Source organism: Ammospiza nelsoni, chromosome 5 (assembly GCF_027579445.1).
Source record: "Ammospiza nelsoni isolate bAmmNel1 chromosome 5, bAmmNel1.pri, whole genome shotgun sequence".
Lineage (NCBI taxonomy): Eukaryota > Metazoa > Chordata > Aves > Passeriformes > Passerellidae > Ammospiza > Ammospiza nelsoni.
Genome location: NC_080637.1, coordinates 6,857,590 through 6,876,526, shown reverse-complemented (window position 1 = coordinate 6,876,526; position 18,937 = coordinate 6,857,590). Strand labels below are relative to the sequence as shown.

The following is an 18,937-nucleotide window of genomic DNA, read 5'->3' as shown; positions in this document are numbered from 1 at the left end:
GATTGCTGCAGTAATCAAATGATTACCTAATAATAATATGGTGAGTTGTGCATTACCTATTTTTTCTAGTCATTCTCTTGATATACTTTTGGGCTGATACTCTATTAATGTAAGGTTACCAATAATATAGTTGGTAAAATCATACTAATATAAAATTCCATATGTAATTATGTGTTTAAAGTTTTTAACATCCTTCTTCTGCACAAAATCAACCAGTGAATCAGTTTCAGTTTGAGCTTACATGGGAAGTGACTGGGAGAGCTGATGGAGAATGTGGATTTTATTTTGTTTTTTTAAATAAAGATTAAATTGTAGTAAAACCAGCTTTAATGGCTGCACTGGATTATTTCTGTGTCTCAGAAGTTCTGTTGAGGCTTGTGTGGCTGAATAACCAAAGTGAACCCTGGAAAGGCAGGTGCTGGGTCTGAGGCAAACATTGGGGTGCTGCAGCTGAGAGTCACCCAAAAATCCAGTAACTGCTGTTCCTGCAGGATGTTTGGGCCAAGCCCATTTTGGAGAGAGCTTTGGGCAAAGCACCTGCCAGGCTCTCCTCCTCTCCTTGCTGTGACCACCCTGAGTGATCCCAGCTTCCCTGTTTTTAGAGCAGAGTATGCAGGAATTGGGGTAGTAGTGCAAGCTCTGGCACAAGAAAAGCATCTCAGAACAGTGAGGCACTCAGATTCCAATACATCCATCTCCCCCACTCCTCGTTTTCTGCTAGAGCTTTAGCAAAGGAACTGGTTTGGTTTCTTCATCCTATTTTTGCATACCAGCATTGCTTTCACTCCCATGGAGATACATGTCTTACATATCCCAGTCCTGGGGGCATTTATGAAAATAAAGCATTAACTCTCCTTTGACATTTTAATTTCTGCAGAATCTCCTTTCCTTGGGCCCAAGAGACAGGAACTGGCTAAAGTGTGAAGCTTTCAACGTGCTGGCTGAAGGCTGATACCAGCGTGAAATTCCATGGTGGTTTTGGGGACTCCAGGTGAGAAATTATGCAAATTCTATGAAAGCTGAAGTTACAGACCACAAACCAGTTCCTTTTGGTGATTCAGCACTCAGCTTGTGAGAAAACAAAGATGCTGAGGAAGCAACTCATCCTCTTCCTCAGAGCAATACCATGCAGACCCAGGGAGTGTTTTAATCTGTACTCTGTTTATTCTGAATGAGGGATCCACAGGAGACGTGGCCATTGCCAAGCAATGTCACAGTCACTGATGCTGTCCCCTAGCAGTGACACCCCACTCAGGAAATAGTACCAACAGGGACTGAAATCAATGCTACAGGCAAAGCTGCACCAATAAAAGCACCAGTAAGAGATGAGGGCTGCAGGATGCTGAGGTGAATCTGTCCAGTTGCTCTAAATGAACATTCACAGAATTTGCTCTTCCAGCCCCTGTGCAAGCAGACAAGAGGCATTGACAAGACCACTGGGACATGTGAGATGTTTAGGGGCACTTTGGTCAAATCACTAAGGTTAGGGGGGGTTTAGGCACTTAAAAATATCCTGTGATCCTACTGGGCAGGAAAAGGCTCAGGTCCAGGAAAAGCTGGTTAAATGCCCTAGGTTTTCCTTACAATGAAAAATGCCTGTATGGAGACAGCATTTCCCAGGAGCCACCTCTTGGAGGGAGATTTCATCCTGCTTGGTCTGACACAGCTACTGTTACTATTTAATATACCAGAAAAAGGGTAAAAACCTTTAAATATAATCACTCAGCTCTTTAAAACCACTCACAAAGTGGTGCCATATTCATTAAAAAGTTTTTCAAAGTGGGAGCTACAGGTGTAGTGTGGATGGTGCTGGGGGACAGGGAGCTCTGAGTTTCCAGCACAAACACTGCTGCCTTGCAGGGCCAAAGCCATTGGGAGGGTTTTGTAACAGGTAAGCCAAGAAGACACTCAGGATATCAGTTTGACATCTATTTCTAAGGGTTCAGAGTGAGTAATTTTGAAGCCAATGGAGAATGCTCTGTGCCTGCAACCCTCTCACACCCCTTTCTGTCCAAGAGCTGAAGACAGGTTGGCATGAACACATCAGGGTATTAATTTCATAAGTGCTTATGGAATCTACAGTCATTCCCATTCATGATGATTTGTCACCTAATAGTGAGGTCACTCTGGTGTTGTTAGCTGGAAAGAACAGGCACGACTGTGCCTTTCACGTGAAGTCTTCTTCAGTCAATTAAAAAATATCAAAGTTCAGTATCCATGCAGCAGCCTGGTGGACCCTTGGCAGATGATCTTTTTATCAAAAACTGATTCCCCTACTGATTCATCACTAAAACTTGAATCCTCTTGGCAGTCCAGTATAAATGTGTTTCAGACACAAAAATCCATCCATATGTTAGGGAAAAATCAACTCCAGGTCACTTAAGACTGTTGAGAAACTTTGGTTGTTCTTCTCCTCTTGGTAAAAGTGTTTCTCCACCAATCTTTGGACCTTTTTTCTCCTGGAAACATGAACCATGGAGAAAAGAAGTTAAATGTGTGGTAGGATCTCCCAAACACTTCTCTGGCAGACATTGTGGTAGGGCTAAATTACCTGACTAAACACTGACAGACCCTCTAGGCACCTTGACATTCTGAATTCTTACAACTTTGTTCAAATGCCATTTCCCCATGGGTAAATAAAACAAAGCTTTGAGAACAGAAAGCAAAAAGTAGAATTCCACTATAACACAGCCTGCAGGCACCTGTGTGTACCTGACAGAATGCAGAGCTGTTGGCTTTGCTGGGAGATCACAGGGGCACAGAAGCAAAGAGGGGGACAGGGCACAGAAGCAAAGAGGGGACAGAAGTGCCACAGGAAGCAGCCAGAGTGCTGAGGTGCTCACTCCCACTCACCTTTAGCATCCCATCTCGCTCCCACTTGAAGAGGCCACAGTAACTGCAAGATGAAGATGGAAGTGAGGATCACTGTGCTGTGCTTGCTACACAGTATGGGGGATCCTAAATTAGCCCCACACCCAGCCCAGGCTCCTTGGCACAAGGGATAACATTCCCCTTTTAGGACATGGTTTTGTGACTCACAACAAGTTACTTGTGAAGGGACAGTCCCTAAGTCCCAGTCACTGTTTCATGAGGCTCATTTCTTACCTGCAGGGCTTTTTAGGAAGCCTGTCAAGGGAAATAGCTCTGCTTCCACAAGGACATTTGAAAAATCTCTTGATGGCATCATGCCAGAGGTAGTTGTGGTTATCCTGCACACAGGTCTCCAGAGGCTTGAAATAGGTGTAATTACACTGTCAGGGAGGAGAGAGAGTGTATGAGACCTGTTCTGGGGACTGGCAGCAGCTGAATGTTCAGAGGAAAGCATTCCTGTCTTCTCCCATCCTGAGGAGCCCAGCAGTTGATCACCACCCCAAGCTTTGTCACAGCCATCCTCCCCTTGCCACCACCCTGTGGTCCTGCTCCCAGCACTTCATGGGACACAAGTCCCTCTGTGCAATCCCAAAACAGGCAGGGAAGGCAGCAAGAGGGAAAGTTCAGCAGGGGCTGAAACTTTGGAAGTGGGAGGGATGCTTCCCTTTCTCTCAGTACACTTGGGACAGTCAGAAAGCTCCACTCCTCTTCCTGATGGCCAAGTCCCTGGAAATGCAGATAGTGAATTCCCACCCAGTGTTAATGTTTTCATGAAGTATGGAGAACTGAGGGTCCTGGTACAAAGCACTTCATGAAGAAACAGAGAAATTCAGGAGAGCAATACCCATGGAACCACTGGCATAAGCACTGAGCTGAGATGTTGAGCACAGCACTGAAGCCTTGCCATGTCTCAGTCACTCTGAGCTGCTCTCAGCAACAGGCATGAGGAACAAAACATCAATCCCTGCCCTGGACCACAGCCAAGAGAGTGGCAGATGGGAGTCTGCAGGATAGACCTGCACCATTTTGTAGGATCCATGTTCCACTCCCCTGCTGGTACCCTGGCTCCCCTTCACTCACTGTTTTACATGTCACAACTCGGCATTTCACTGCTTTAATGTTCCTCATCTTCTCCTCCAGTTCTTCCTTTTTCACCAGGGGCTGAAAGTATTTCTCCTGCAGTTCAGCCTCAACCTGTGGGCACACAAAATGTGCTGTGAGGACACAAAGAGGGGAGAAGCCACTCCATAAATGGCCTTAGGGCAAATTATTATCAGGCCTGCTTGAAGCAGACTGCAGCCTGGGAGCAGAGAAACACAACATCTCTTGTTTCAAACAATCCATTACTGTACACGTGCTGTAGCTCACAGCACTGACACAAGCCAGCTCTGAAATGCAGAGTGGGAAGGTTTAACAGCAGCAGGAAGTACTGAAATGAGCACTGAGCCATGAGGACAGTGCAGAGAAGTCAGGGAGGCAGATGGAATTAATGGAATGGGTTCTTAGCCAAAATATTACTCCCCAGAAGACCTTAAAACAACTGTGACTTGTCAATAAGAGTCCAAGACGAGCCCTGTGCCATTGGAAGTGCTGTAACCCTGGGGAAGTGCTCAGCAGAGACTCCCAGGGTGACAAACCCAACCCCTCAGCTCTGCAGGGCAGCTGATGGCATTTCACAGCTGACATGAGCCCCAGATGAAGGTGGCAGCTGGCTTTATGTGGCTAAGATGTCAAGTAATGAGGGACAAAACAGGCATGTGGCTCATTTGATTTTAAGGCAGAGGGATTTCTTTGATTACCCACCAATAGGAAACTTCACTGATTCTTCCAAACACAACAATAAAACTGGTGTCAACTGGCAACATGGCCTTACCCTGGCTATGGCAGCAGTGCTGACCTGCAGGCACTGTGCCCTGTGTGCCAGAGACACCCAGCCCTGCTCCTCAGGACAGTCTGGAGCCTGTGAGATGCTGGGTGTCTGCTTCTAGCTGAAATCATGAGGAGTCCACTCAGCTCCTAGTTCTAAGCTCTCAGTCACAGCTGGATGGAGGCCATACCTCTTTTAGGACATCTGTGTGCTTGGACTTGGCCTTCAGGATTTTCTGGAACTCTTCTGACTCCAGATAGGCCAGCTGCTCACGCCGTTTCTTTTGGGCAGGTTCCAGGTCATCCATTTCTAGAGAGACAAAAAGGTTCAGTCCTACAAAACAAGGCTGTGGTGGCTGAACTTGCTCACTGCAGGAGATTTTGGAAGTCTCAGGTCTCTCAGGCAGATGTTCAGGTCAAACAGCAGCCTTTCATAGTTTGGGAACATGAAAACAAGTTCAAATACGGCTTCAGAAAAAATAAAAGTATTTTTAAAAAATAACATTGTATCTTCTTTCAAAGCACTGTACTAGGAATTTTCACATTGCTCCCAGGAATGTAAGCAATGTTCCCTCACTGACTGATGAAGAAACTTTAAAGGGAATTAAACAATTCATCCAAGATCACACAGTAAATCACCAGCAGGCAAACTCAAGTTCCCACAAAAAAAATCAGAAACCTTCCCAGGTGGGAGGGTTCTTGTTTTCCCTTGGTGAAGTCAGCCTTGCACTGCAGATGCTCAAGTGCCAGAAGAAAGGGAACAGAGATGAGCACAGGGAGATATCAGAGATCACATCTCACACTTTCTCCACAGGGTTAGAGATTTTTTAGTGTTTCCAACAAACCCTTGAAGTTCCAAACAGACCTGACTTGGCCTCTTTTTAGCACAGCAATTAAATCCTTAACCCACAGCAACTCCTGCTGTGTCAGTAGGACAGAAGCACATTTTTCTGTTCTAGAAGCTAACAGCACATACCACTGTGTGCTTCTGCACCTTGTGGCTGAGCAACATTTTTCTCAACCCTTTCAACAATTTCCAGGACATCCTCAGCATCAGCCCGTTTCCTCTTGACGCTGTTTGGGTCTGTTCTGGGGAGGATCTGGCCTTTTGCTCGCAGTCGCCGGATGGCAGCCAGCTGGAAAACAGAAAGAGCAGGGAAATGTTTGTGGCCTGGCTGGCTCCAGCTCCTGATTCCAGAACTAGCAGAGAAAGGCTGTCAGCTGGGAAAACATCCACTGGCCTGAGCATGGAGCTGCCTGGAGAGAGGCCCAGCAGAATTCCCAGCTCTGACACACACCCAACCTTTTGTGATTTCCCAAAGCAGAAATCACCTCTCCACAGGTGTTACCAGGCCTGGTGTCTCTGCAGCTCAGCTTTACCTGCTTCACACATCAGTAAGTTTTTCAGAGAAATCAAATCAAGTGAGATTTCCACATAAATTCCTAATAATTAGGAACTAATAGAAAATTTATTACAACTATTCCTTCTCATAGTCCCAGAATGCTAAGACTTTCTCATTGTAGCTGGAAGTTTCTTTGACAAACAAATGAAAATATTTTTACCAAAAAAAGATGCAGTCTGTTTTGGCTGGACAACAAAATTATCCAGACTCATGGCACAACACAACTAAACCAGTTGCTTACCCACCTGTCAAACAAAACACCTGCAATACACTGCACTAGCAGTGCCAGAGTTTAGCACTCCAGGGATTTTCAGCACAAATCCCTTCCCTTAAAAGACTGACTGAAGGCAAGATGGCAGCATGGACTTTGGCACTGACAGGTATCCTGTGTGCTGGAATATGGCCAGAGTGATCCCATAAATGAGAAACTTCACTAACACCAGAACTGAGCTGACCAAAGACTCCTCTTCTATCACAAACCAAATTTCCCTTAACCTCTGTTTAATACTTTAAAGATCCAAAGAGCTGGTACCTTTTTGGCTTCTGCCAAGCTGTCCAGCTTTGGCCTTGGAGGAGGAGACTTGTCAAAGAAGAGGATATCTTCTCCTTCTGAGAAGCCTGTGCCTAGCCTGGGCCTTTGAGGAGTTGACATTTTTGCAGCTTTGGGAAACTCTGCCCCAGGCACTGGGGAATGGAGGGAAGTCTGTTTGGAGGAGGATGGGAGAGCAGGAGTGCTGGCTTTACTTGTGTTCTGGAGAAACCTCGTAAGACAAGAATAATTCATTCAATTAGAGACATAAATCACAGAGAGAAAGGTATAAGAAACAAATAGGAGGGGGATGCAGGCTATGATTTTTTGCTAATTGGCCTTTAACTGCTAAAAGAAACACACAGCAATTTTGGCATTCAGAAGAAAACAAGACTGGTAAAGGACTCACTGGGTCACTGAAATCAAGAGTGACTTGAACAAGACCAATTATTTTCAAAGCTCAAATCAGAGACAGACATCACACAAAGCTGAGAAGAAGTGAAAACACAGAACCTTCCTGTGAAAGCCAGTGTGTGTCTTACCGCCTCTGAATCTCTTCAGATCGCTTTTTTCTGGCCTCCAGCAATTTCTGTTTCTGTTGCTTGAGCAGTGCTGAAGCAGAGATAGACTGGAAATCTGCCCCTTGCTTCTTTTCAGCATCTGGGAAAAAATAATAAAGCAAAATCAAAAGGCCACTTTGTTCAGAAGGAGGTAAAGTGATTTTAGGAGTGGGTCTTCCTTCAGGCAAAAGGACAATACCTGTTTTGGTCCAGTGCTTGCAGAGGTTTCGTGCCCCAAAAGTTGGCTGTGCCAGCAGTTCCCTGAACTCTTCAGAACACTGCATGGGTCTCTTTGCTGCACCTGAGTGGAGGAGCAGAAATAGAACAGATTTGACCTGAGGATGGGAAGCAGGCCTGGCTTCTGAGATGTAAACTTGTCTAGGTTGGAAGAAACCCTTGCAGGTCAGCTGAGCACTCCTCAAAGCAAGACCAACCTTTACATTATATTTGGTTGCCCAAGGTCTTGTCATTTGTCACAAACATTTCTATCCCTTCAGCAACTCAATCAAATCCTCATCAGCCCTGGCTGTCTGTGTTACTCCCACCATTCCTGTTTTTAGGATCCTGAAGGCTCCACACTTTATCCCTGGAGAATCCAGAGCAGCCAAAAGCTGCTGTGGACATACACTATGATGTCTGAAATGGAGGCAACCAACAGATGGAACTGAAAGATGTAAATAAGTCTAAGTGACACCTAGAACACAGTTTGAATAACCTGTCACCTGCTGTCCAAGGAGCATAAAGAGTGTAATATTAAATGCTTTACAGAAACAAAACAGAGGCAGAGAAGACTGATGACATGCCAGGGGCTACAAAAGGAACATGCTTTGACACAAAAGCACTGGAAACAAGGTGGGTTCTCAGGAGGTTGCCTGCATTGCAGACCCGACTGATTTATACTTAGTATTCCTTAGAAGCTTTCAAGGTGGCAGAAGTAATTTATTTTAATCAAATAAAATAAATCCTCTGGTTCAAAGTTCTTAAAACTTCCAATTCCCATTAATCTGGCAAAGATCTTCTGTCACTGTCCAAAGACAGAACAGGAGACTTAATTTGGGGGCACTGATGAAAAAACGATGCATGAAGCCACACAGTTGCTTATTACATTTGCTTTGAAACTGTGATCTAAAGGGGGAAGAGGAGTTTTGACCAACTGAGGAAGCAAATGACCCCTTCTGCAGCAAAGTGACTGCCAGGTTCAGTTAGTGACTAGAAGGCCCTGGGACACATCTACACATCAAGCTGGAAACATCTAAAGAGTGAAGAGACCACTTGAATAATTGGGTACCAATTTTCTGCCTGGTTTCCTGGACAATTGCATCAGATCCTTTCACGACCAGGTTGGAGAGAGTGGTTTGAATCTTCCTTTTTGGCACAGCAGCTGCAGCACTAGAAAGAGGAAACAAATCCAGAATATCAGAGTTTTCCCATACTTAGAGCAAGGACAGAAGCCTGAATACTAGCCCAGTGCTACAACAAAACTTCAGCCACCCTTAAGGACCAGCTGTCTGGTTTTTCTAAGGATGTGAATCTAAATCCAAATTCCAGCATAATGTTTAGGATCTCCTATTTCTCCCTTTGTTGAGATATGTATTTCCTGTGCATTACAGGAAAGCTAAACATAGATCAAAGCTTTGCTTTGCTCACAGGTTGTTCCAGGGATGGAAAGAAGGGTGGAATTGCTTCATTACTGTGGAGTCACACCAGGTGTCAGAGGGCAGTGGTAAGGGAATAAAAGCTGTGTCCAAGCACAGGGCTGGATCCAGCTGTGACTCTTCTTTCCACAGCTGTCTTCATGGGATCTGGATAAAGGACCTGACCCCTATGAGATGCATACTGATCTTGGTCAGTCCTGTTTCCTCATTAGCCCAGAGTGACACTGTATTATTTCAGCCAGGGAAGACATGAGGAAATACAGAAAACACTGACTCTGGGATTAAATACAGTAAGCCATAAGAAAATACAGTTACAATCTCAAACTCAAATTCTTGGGATCTCATGATCTCAAAGTCCATTAATCTACACAAAGCTGCCTGGCTTCACACCACAGTATTAATGTAGAGGTAAAAACAACCCTTACCACATCTTAGTATCAACTTAAAATTTTCCTGTCAAACAGCAGCTCTGCCACCCTGTGTGGCCAGTAGGATTATGCCAAGTGTGGGGCTTTATTCCTGCTTGGTAAAAGTTAAGGCAAAGGCATTCTCTAAATGAACAGATTCCCTTAGACATAGCTTCAGACTCCCTTCTATATGTAATTCTGGGAAATTCTGTTCAAAAGCAAGGGAAAGAAATGGTTTATCTTACACTGAGGCTGCATATGCTGCTGAAGAGACTCCTCCATAGTAAAACCCATCCTGGCACAGCCTCTCCTTCAAAGTGGGATTTTTCCGACCGGCTTTTCTGGGAACGCGGCCCCCAGAGAAGGTGGATTGCAGATCTGCCCGCTTCGAGCTGAGCTTCTTGTACTGGGACTGGATGTGGTACTGACAGTATTCACAGTCATTCTGAAAAGAAACAGGAGGAGCCTGTTACACAACACCAGCAGTTACAATTCCCTTCAATCCTCTCACCCATGTGCATCCTGGTATGGCTAAAATGAAGTAACATCTCCACTGTGGTACTCCGGCATTTGATCAACTAAGCAAAAATATGCCCATACTTGAGCAACAAAAAACAAAGCTAAAATTGCCTGTACTAATCACTAGAAACAAACCTGTGCATCAAGGAATTTTAAGGCCATTCCTCAAAGTCAACTCATTTCCCACCCAGGACATCTTGCCCAGATTCTGTACTCTTGACTCTACTCAGTTTTATGTATTGTCTGCATAGACTGCTCCTAAAGTAGGTCTGCAATCACAGTCTTGATTGGCTACAACTACCTTCTCTAGTTTTCTTCTTCCCAGTTCTTCATTCCTTCACTTTTTCTCCTCCTTCTGATACCCTACTATCTTCAACCCTTCTGACTCAGACAAGGCTCCTTTCAGGTATCATGGCATCACCATAGCCATGAAGTAACATAATGCACAATCCTTTAAACTACTACAAGTCAGTAATGTCCTAAAAGAAGGATCCCAAAACTTTTTTCTCTCATTTCCAGTGCCCCATATTCAAGTGTAAGTATCCTAACAGTTTGCAGGTATCCTGGACAAGGGAGCTCATTGGGTGAAATCATTCCAAAAAATAGCCATTCCCAAAAAAAATATTGTGTTGCTTTTCTCTGGATGAGTTTTCTAGTGCAGTGCATGGAAGCTTGCACTGGAGCAAAGGAAAGTGAAAGGGTGTGGCATCATGGGTCAGGACCATCTCCTTTCACTGCAGCACCAACCTGGCATTTAGGGAAATCCCCTGCACAGTGACAGCACAGACACAGCTCCTCTGGGTTTCATTTCTCACTTTCTCCACCCACTTTAGTTAGTTGCAAGTCAAGATCCAGAAACAAGTAAAAAAGTCAGAGTATCAGTACAAAATCAGCAGCCAGATTTTCACCAACAGCTTAGGAATGCCCTGACCACTGAGATACAGACCAGGTTCACAATCTGTGCACAGGGATCACCATTCTTCTTCCTGGCTTTGCAGGTGCCCATATCCAGAGCTTCTCCCATGAGGAGGATCTTCTGGGGATGGTCAATGGACAGACACACCTAGACAGAAAACAGAACACTCCTGGTTAGACCTCTTTATCACTGGTTTGTCCCTGATCTGGCTCAGTACCTCTGGTACTAACAATGTAGTCTTAAAATGCAGGCCTAGCTTAAGGAAGTGACAGGTCCTATTCAGATTGAGAAATTACTCAGTTAAAAATTAAAAAATGAATTTATTTCTCACAAAGAGAAGAAAGGCATTTAAGTTCTATGCTCAGAGCCTCAGGAAACCAAAGAACACCTAAGGCAGTTGTAATTGTGCTGTAAATGCTCCTGTGCAGCTCCCTGGCTCTGATACCACCATGACCCCCACATCCAGCAAGGGATGGGAGGAAGAGCTGTACCAGGGCTCTCTGTCCTTCTCCAAATGTCTTGGTCTGATCAAAACTGAGTCCTGTGCAAGAACAGTGTCTGCTTCACACAACCAGATACAACAGGGATTGTGTCTGTAGCCAAGGGACAATTTCAGAAGTCAGTTTTAATGCAGTAATAAATGTGAACATTTTAGCTGGGAAGAGCCATTCTTGACAGTTAAATGCAGCCTCCTATTAAATCTGGTGTGCCTTTCTGCTCACCAACGGGACTATCTACTGCTTATTCATGCTAATTTAAGCAATTATATAGCTTAAAAGACAATTAATGAGAGCCTTCATTTTTCTATTTGGAGAATTTAACATGCAGAACACTACATGATCAGCTACTAGACTGAAATTCCCCTTGACAGAAGTAACTGGAAACAGGTTCCATTCCAGTGCAATTAAAAATATATTAATTTATTAGCAAAATGAAGCCATCTTAAATGTTCTGCATGTTCTGCATTTATAAATAATCAATTAAGCAAGTGAACTACTATGTATCAGCTGACATATATTTACATAACACATTGTTTGTTTAATAAATCAAATATTGCTGCCTCTCTGTTGTGATTTTTGAACCAGAAACATTTTGAAAACATATCTCATGCTTGAATTGGAAGAGAGAAAATGTGCTTCCCCACCTTTTTCAGCTTTGAGAGACCTCTAGGCTGAAATAGGTGTTACACTGAAGTAGCTGAATAAACTGAAATGAAAATACACTCTCTATATTTGTGGAAGAGCCAACTGCTATCAAGAGCAGATTAAAAATGGAATAAACTCTAGGTTTAAATGCTTAATAGGACTTCTTGAAGTTCAGTCTCCCAGGAGGCCAGGAGCAGATATACACCATGCAATGCAATTCAAACTCTTGGGCAGACTGCTGCAATTTCAACCTGAAGATGCGCTATAAAGTGAAATCTCAGCCAAATACGAAAAGGTTCATCTATAGGTTTTTATCTACAGCTGAATGAAAAATCCTCTCACCTCATCTGAGCCTTCTTTAGGTTTCATGGGGTTGGCATTGAGCAGGCCAACAACTGTGCCTTGCTCAGTCTTCCAGTGCTCCTTGTGGACCTCGCCGAACAGGAAGAGCGAGACGCACTCGTTGAGGTCGCGCAGGTCGTTGAGCCGCCAGATGCTGAAGGTCCTGCCCTGGAACAGAACAGACATCCCCTTTCCTTCCAGCTGTGCTGCACACACTGGCTGGGTCCCCTCTGGCTGCTTCTTTTAAACAGATACTCTGGCTTCCCCCTCCCAAGGTTTTCATGATTTAGAAAAGCACAATTTGTAACCTCAGTAGAGCTTACGTACAGTATCTCCAGCCATCCATGTTGTCAGTTCTTGGGTTCCTAAAGGCCAAAATAGCAAATAATTCTGCTGCTACCCTATCAACCTTTCTGATATCAAACTGGGCAGCACACTTGTTTGTTGAATAAAGAGGTTTTTACCCCAGTGAACACACAAAACTATGGCATATCCAGATCTGTTTCATCAATTACTTTCTACAGGACACAAACAATACTGGATGAAACCAGACAAGCCAAGATCTTTACTACAGAAGTTTTCCATTAACTACATTGTGGAAACCCAGGGCACTGGAAATATCTCTGTCTGCTCTGGGGAGCCCTGACCTCCAGGGGAGCCCTGACTTTGACCCTCATTCATGGAGAAAGTTTCCCAGACTTCAAGATAGACTGGAATCCACAAAAGTGTGCAATAGATTATAGAGAGCAGTGTAGGTGTATCACTTGGTGAGAAATTGAGGTTTTGGGATTTTTAGTATGTAGTGGATGGAAGCAAGATGGAGGGCACAGGGTGCCATCCTGGGTTTCTTCTTCGTGCTCCTTCTTCCTTCTTCTCCATGGGTTTGGCTGGCATTTTGTAATTGGGCAGGAAAGTCCCCATTGTGGGCTCTGTGGGATCAGTTATTGGGGTAAAGGGGAAAATAATTTGGTGTCAGTTCTTAGTTGGATAGTTTAGCTTTAAAAGACCTTGTAACAAGAGATTGTTGGCCATTTTGTGCCTTCTAATGAAAAGGTGCCAAACTCACAGCAGTGAGACTGTTTTACTGGTAAGAAACAATAAACAGCTAAGTCTGAACATGAAATCCCATCTCAAGTGTCTTCAATCCAGACCCAGAGGAACCCACAACTGGGACCCCCGCACTTCATGAAGTTGGCTGATTAAGTTGAAGATCTAGGAAAGTTCCTCAGGAAACATGACCAGCATTTCACTTGAACTGAGCAAGGGATACAATGAAGTTACTTACATTATTTGCACTCTGAGGAGTGACCTTCTTCACTATGACTCCAAATGTTACCCAGTCTATTTCCTCCAGATTCTCAGTAGCAAGCTTGTTCTTCAGCTGAGACAGTCGGATGAGTTTCCTGTTGGCCATTTTCCTGTCCATTTCCGCTGAAGACACCCGGGGTTTTCTACATCCAGTGAAAGAGGTAAAAGACAACACATCCATTGGCACCAATGCACAGTGAAAACCAACCAGCACTTCCCTGGGGAGACATCATCTTCCTGCAAAACACCTCTGTGCCTTGCTTCACCCTGAGGTCACTTGAAATAAAACCCCCAAATCAGAAAGCTACTGATAACACTGCACTGCAACTCAGCCCCAAGCCTACATGAACTCTGCTCATTTCAGACTAACCAGGAATGGCTGACTGAGCTGGGAATGCAGCTCTGGTCCTCTGGTGAGGACACCGTGAGGATTCAGAGTCCTCTTGTGGCCACACTGAGTATAGGAATGGTGAGTGGCTCCTGAGGCTTCTGTGTGCAGCAAAACCTGGCTCAACTGGAGCTCAGCTGGGCTTTGCACATGGCCACTGCTTCCCTGCTCTGCCACTGAGGATATCCCAGGGAAGGCAGTGCTAATGAAATTAGAGCTTTTCTGTTAGAAAAGAGCAGAGGTGAAAACAGAAACATGGTACTGAGCCAAAAGTCACTGTTACATGATTACTGATTACCAGCCAGTGCTGTGGCTTTGTGTTACATCCCTTCATGACAAGTGACTAATCTGACATGGTTAACATATACATGGTGTTTTCTTTGCCTTTACTGGAGGGGTTGTCCCCAGATAGGGCTCAGAGCTGGGCTGCTGACCTTAATCTCAGTCCTGAGAAGGTTTCTACAGACACTGGCTGTGTGGTTGTGCTGGAGCATGCAGGCACCTGAGGAGTCTTCTCTCTGGCCACCTTACTGGGGGTGTTCCCTACAGCAGACTGGAGAGGCTGGAACGCCAGACTGAGGACTTGCCGTGGAGGAGGAATCTTGTTCTCTTGTTGAAGAAGAAAAAAAGGCATAGCTCCCATTACAAAGAATGAAATAATTAACTTATTAATTAATTAACAAGCTCTCTGGCACTGTGACCAGACCACTCCTGGTACACTGGGTAGTGCAACACTGTCCTGGATGTGTCCACACCACTTCTGGGAACTGTAAGCTTTTGACAGAAGCTCAGTGGCTTTAGTAAAAGGTAGACTGGGAATGGTACCTGCTGAGGTTGCTTTTGATTTCTGCCTTCCTTGCTTGGCTGGTGGTAAAGGATTGCCCAGCTGGGCTGAGAAGCATGGTGACTCTTGCAGCTTCTGAGCTTTCCTTTCCTTTAAGGGTGGACAGGGAGATTTACCTGGCCAAGGGAACAAAAATCCTATGAGACCTCAGGATTTGCACTTAGACTCTAAGCACTGCTCCAAACTATGTAATTCCTGAATAACAAGTCCAAGTCAGTGCCCCACATGGCAACCTTTCAGCTGAAGTTATCAGCTGAAATGCAACAGCTGAAAAAGTGCCAAAGACTCTTCCCCACGACAGCTTAAGACTTTGGATGTCACTGCAACCTCAAAGCTGTGGAAAGTAGAAACATCCCCTGCTTTGCAAACTGTTGCAGCAATCTTTCCATGAAGTTTCATTACTACATCCAGCACACTCTAGCAACAAACACAGCTGCATATACTGGGTTTACCAACATCTGCCAGTAAAAAGGGACTGGAGCACTTTGTCATGAAACCTGCCCAATGCAGAATTAACCCATGATGCAGAGACCAAAACTGATTTCATCTGTAGCTGTGTGGGAACACACCAGATCACCACTCCTCCTTGCTACTTAGTGCCTGCTTCAGGATTACTTTAAGTGTCCTGCCTGTAAACTCACATGGGTAAGCCAATAAATCATAAATCCATTTAATTAGTTTCATTACCAGGGGTTTTCTTCTCAGGGCCTGAACTGGATTGCTGCCCAAGAGCAGTCTTCTGCAACTGCTCCTGTAACGTCTTCATCTGCTCTTGCAATTTTCTCAGCTCAGCTAGGAAAGAAAGGAGAAGAAAAAGGATAATAATGAAGACAGCAGGAAGCCATTGCACACAGGGATTTATGAGATCCCTGGAAGTCTGGCAGTTTTACTGCATCATGGAAACTTAAATGAAGACTTGAGTCATAGTGCAGATTTACTTGATTCTACATAACTCATAGTGAAGGCAAACTTTTCTATGGAACCTGGAGCTGGGTCCTCTCATAAAAATATTTTACTTAATTGTGGTGTGTTCCTTCCCATGTTAAATAAAACTTTTCTGCTCACCATGAGACAATTTAAATGGCTGATGATTGCACTCCTTAGCATAAAGTACCTCCTGATCTAATCAAAAACACAGCCTGGACACAGGAAAGCTCTGCTTCCATACTGGTGGGACAGAACCTCCTGGCAATAATCCTGGGGGGGAAGGGACTGGTGTGCTGGTGAAAGATGCCAGGATGATATCTGATGCCCCAAAGACTGAGGCAATATTGCTCTGCATCAGACAAGGCACAGGTAACCTTCCCTGTGCTACTCAGCACAGCTCTCTCAGTCTCCCTGGCTTATTTAGTCCTCTGTCTTTCTTTTGGGAAAACAGGTTTGGTGAGTTTGGCCACTGGGTGCTGAAAACTGATCTAAGAAACTTTCATAAGGCCTTTCAGTATTTCCTCTCCAGCCCTCATCAAGAAGGGGCAGGCCATACCTCCTGCCCTCTAGCTCTCTAGAGACAGAATATATCAAACAAAACAGATCAAAGATGCTGTTGCAGAAACCTTGCAGTTCTTCATTGGTTTTCTCCTTTGCCTGACTGGGAGCTGAAGTGGGGACAGCTTTCTCTGCCTCCTCCTCTTCCACCAGGTCCTCTACATCTCCAAACAGCATAGCCAAGTTCTCCTTCTGCTCATCAATCGTGCTGTCCTCAGCATCAGCCTCCTCAGTGTAGGATGCATCATCTTCTGCATCAAAGAGCTCATCGTACTCATCTGGTTCTCCATCTTCATCCTCGGGAGCATCTCCCTCCTCAGGAGAATTCCCCTCCTCAGGTGCTTCATTTTCTTCCAGAAGAGAAGCCAGCAGATCCAAGTCATCATCACCTAAGGCAAAAATCAGAGTTATTTCTGTCAAGTGAAAGAAAATCTGCTAAGGAAAAAACATCCAAGACACCTTGATTACAAGCTAATGACAACTGAAACTAAATCAGAGCAGCAAGCAGCATTAAAAAAAACCCAAACATTTCAGGTTTAACTAAAGGCATCTAGAGCAGCTTCTGGCTGTGAGGCCAGGTGGAAATGTAGTTGCAGATGCTCTCAGCTCGTGGCACAGGCTGGCAAGTCAGCAGAAAACTTGCCAGCTGCTCAGCACTGCCTTTTCCTCCTCTGCAGTTCCTCAAACAGCAGCTGCTGTTCCACTGAAAAGCCTGGAACCTGTAAACATGTAGCCAACAGAGACACTCATGTGGCTTTTGCCAAAGGAAGGAGAAGAGGGATATGCAAGGCAGGCAACAAAGCATCTTACAGGTTACAGTGTGCTCCTGGAAAAACGAGGAGAACGAAGAAATAGGGAGAAAAATGGAGAAGAGATAAGTACAGAGAGAGGAATGTGACAGAGCAGGAATGAAAATCTGAGCAAACCAAGAAACTGATTTAGCCTGTGCTGATGAGGAAAACACCAAACCAGGGAAGGCAAAGAGCAGCCTAACAGAAAAGTGACAATAAAGAAAGCAAGAGGCAACCTCAAAGGACTCAGCAAATAAACTCAGTGGAGTGTTAATTCCTTTGCTAAAAGCCTCACCAGGTTTTCTGAACACCTGAACTTATTAGCTAACAGGCTGATAAGAAGAAAAGTTTCCCAGCCAAAGGAAGAGAATTTTCTCCCTTACCGTCCATAGTTTCACCAGGATTTCTTCAAGAGCTCCTCAAGGCAAAAATATTCTGTTATGAGAAGAATAAAAGTGATACTGTTAAAGTATATATACCTTATCTAGAAATATATATTGTTATCGTGTTCAGGCTCCTTATTTGACAACTTGCAATCTTCCAGCTTGGTTTTGTTTAGAGCCACAGATGAGAACTCCACTCAATTTAAAGCCCTCACATACATTTTCTACATCAAAACTCTGACCCATGCTGAACCTGCTGCAGTGTAAGGACACTACTTTTATATAAAAAAGCCCATTACAGACATAGAATTTAAGAAATGCCTACTACATTCTCATAGTAATAACCATTTCCACCTCACCCAATTACACTGAGTACATCATAATTACAACTAGCATTTAACTAGTTATTAAAGTCTAACAGTTGCTATTCTCAAAGCGTTTCTCCCAAGCTTCTCCATAGGTCCGTGAAAAAATAAAACAGCACGGACATGAATCGGCTAGGGAAGCTTGGCTAACAAAGATGGGATATCCACTGAGGTCAAATGAGTCAAAAACCCAAACTCGAACTATGCTTACAGACCTTCCTGCTGCAGAATCTTTTGTTTCGTCCGCTTTTGATAGTTTCCTCATGCTCCAAAATATTCATTTGCAGCAACACTGCTTAACCCGCGCGAGCAGGGAAGGCCGGTGACCACTGCGGACCCCGCGCTTTTTCCCTCACGGTTCCCTCCTCGCTCGGCCGCCTCCCTCACCCAGAACCTCGACCTCCTGTGGGGCTCCCTCCCCCGGGGCTCCCCGACCCTCGGCTCAGGCTCCGTACCTTGGGATGGCTCCGTGTGCCCGGGGATCGCCGTCTGCCCCGGGATGGCTCCGCTCCCCGCGCTCTCCCGCTCCCCTCACGCACCCCGCTCACCGCCGCGCCCGCCGCCAGTACCCGCCAGAATTCGGAGCGGCTCCGCCCCTTCCCGCGCATGCGCGCTCACGCCATCTTTAGTGCTGGCAGCGGCGGCGTTGCCGGCGCCATCTTGGCTGTGGGCGGGCGGAGGGGAAGGGGCGGGCGATGGCGGCGTGGGGATCCCAGAATCGATGGGATTGGAAAAGTCCTATCGAGTCCAACCTATATCACTACCTGTCAACTAGATCACGGCACTGACTGCCATGTCCGGACTTCCTTAAACATTTGCAGGGACGGTCACTCCAATGTGGAACCATCCTTTCTGTGAAGATATTGCTCCCACTGTCCAACCTAAACCTGCCCTCGTGCAGCTTGAGGCCATGTCCTCTCATCCTGTAACCTGGGAGAGGAGCCCGACACCCACCTGGTTATACCATCCTGTCAGGAAGGTGCAGAGAGTGAAAAGGTCCCCCTGAACCTCCTTTTCCCCAGGCTGAGCCCCCTCAGCTGTTCCTCCTCAGCCTTGTGCTCCAGCCCCTTCCCCAGCCCCATTGCCCTTCTCTGGACACTCTCCAGCCCCTCAATGCCCTTCCTGAGCTGAGGGGCCACAACTGGGCACAGCATTCAAGT

At 45.3% G+C, this 18,937-nt stretch overlaps 1 protein-coding gene across 2 annotated transcripts; it reads right to left on the bottom strand.

The window, feature by feature from the left end:
- Window positions 1-1,163: 1,163 nt before the first annotated feature.
- MCM10 (minichromosome maintenance 10 replication initiation factor) lies at window positions 1,164-18,291 on the bottom strand. Of its 2 annotated transcripts, none has more exons than XM_059472370.1 (20): window positions 18,213-18,291; window positions 17,413-17,464; window positions 16,307-16,627; window positions 15,441-15,545; window positions 14,735-14,869; window positions 14,344-14,518; window positions 13,499-13,664; window positions 12,214-12,381; window positions 10,757-10,873; window positions 9,537-9,736; window positions 8,518-8,618; window positions 7,429-7,530; window positions 7,212-7,329; window positions 6,673-6,901; window positions 5,714-5,873; window positions 4,929-5,047; window positions 3,952-4,065; window positions 3,106-3,251; window positions 2,854-2,896; window positions 1,164-2,459 (listed from the first exon to the last, which is right to left on the bottom strand). In XM_059472370.1, exons 2-20 carry the CDS (start codon window positions 17,417-17,419, stop codon window positions 2,376-2,378), a joined length of 2,610 nt encoding a protein of 869 aa, XP_059328353.1. In that variant the 5' UTR covers window positions 17,420-17,464; window positions 18,213-18,291; the 3' UTR covers window positions 1,164-2,375. The 2 variants fall into 2 exon arrangements, with proteins under 2 accessions (XP_059328353.1, XP_059328354.1); XM_059472371.1 differs by having other exon boundaries at window positions 5,732-5,873.
- Window positions 18,292-18,937: the final 646 nt, after the last annotated feature.

Excerpts from the sequence above, each read along its gene's own strand:
- MCM10 (XM_059472370.1), bottom strand. Across the intron at positions 14,870-15,440 it reads CCCTGAGAAGAAAACCCCTG|GTAAATCTCCCTGTCCACCC; the intron begins GTAATGAAACTA and ends TCCCTTGGCCAG. Across the intron at positions 10,874-12,213 it reads CTAAAGAAGGCTCAGATGAG|GTGTGTCTGTCCATTGACCA; the intron begins GTGAGAGGATTT and ends TTTTCTGTCTAG.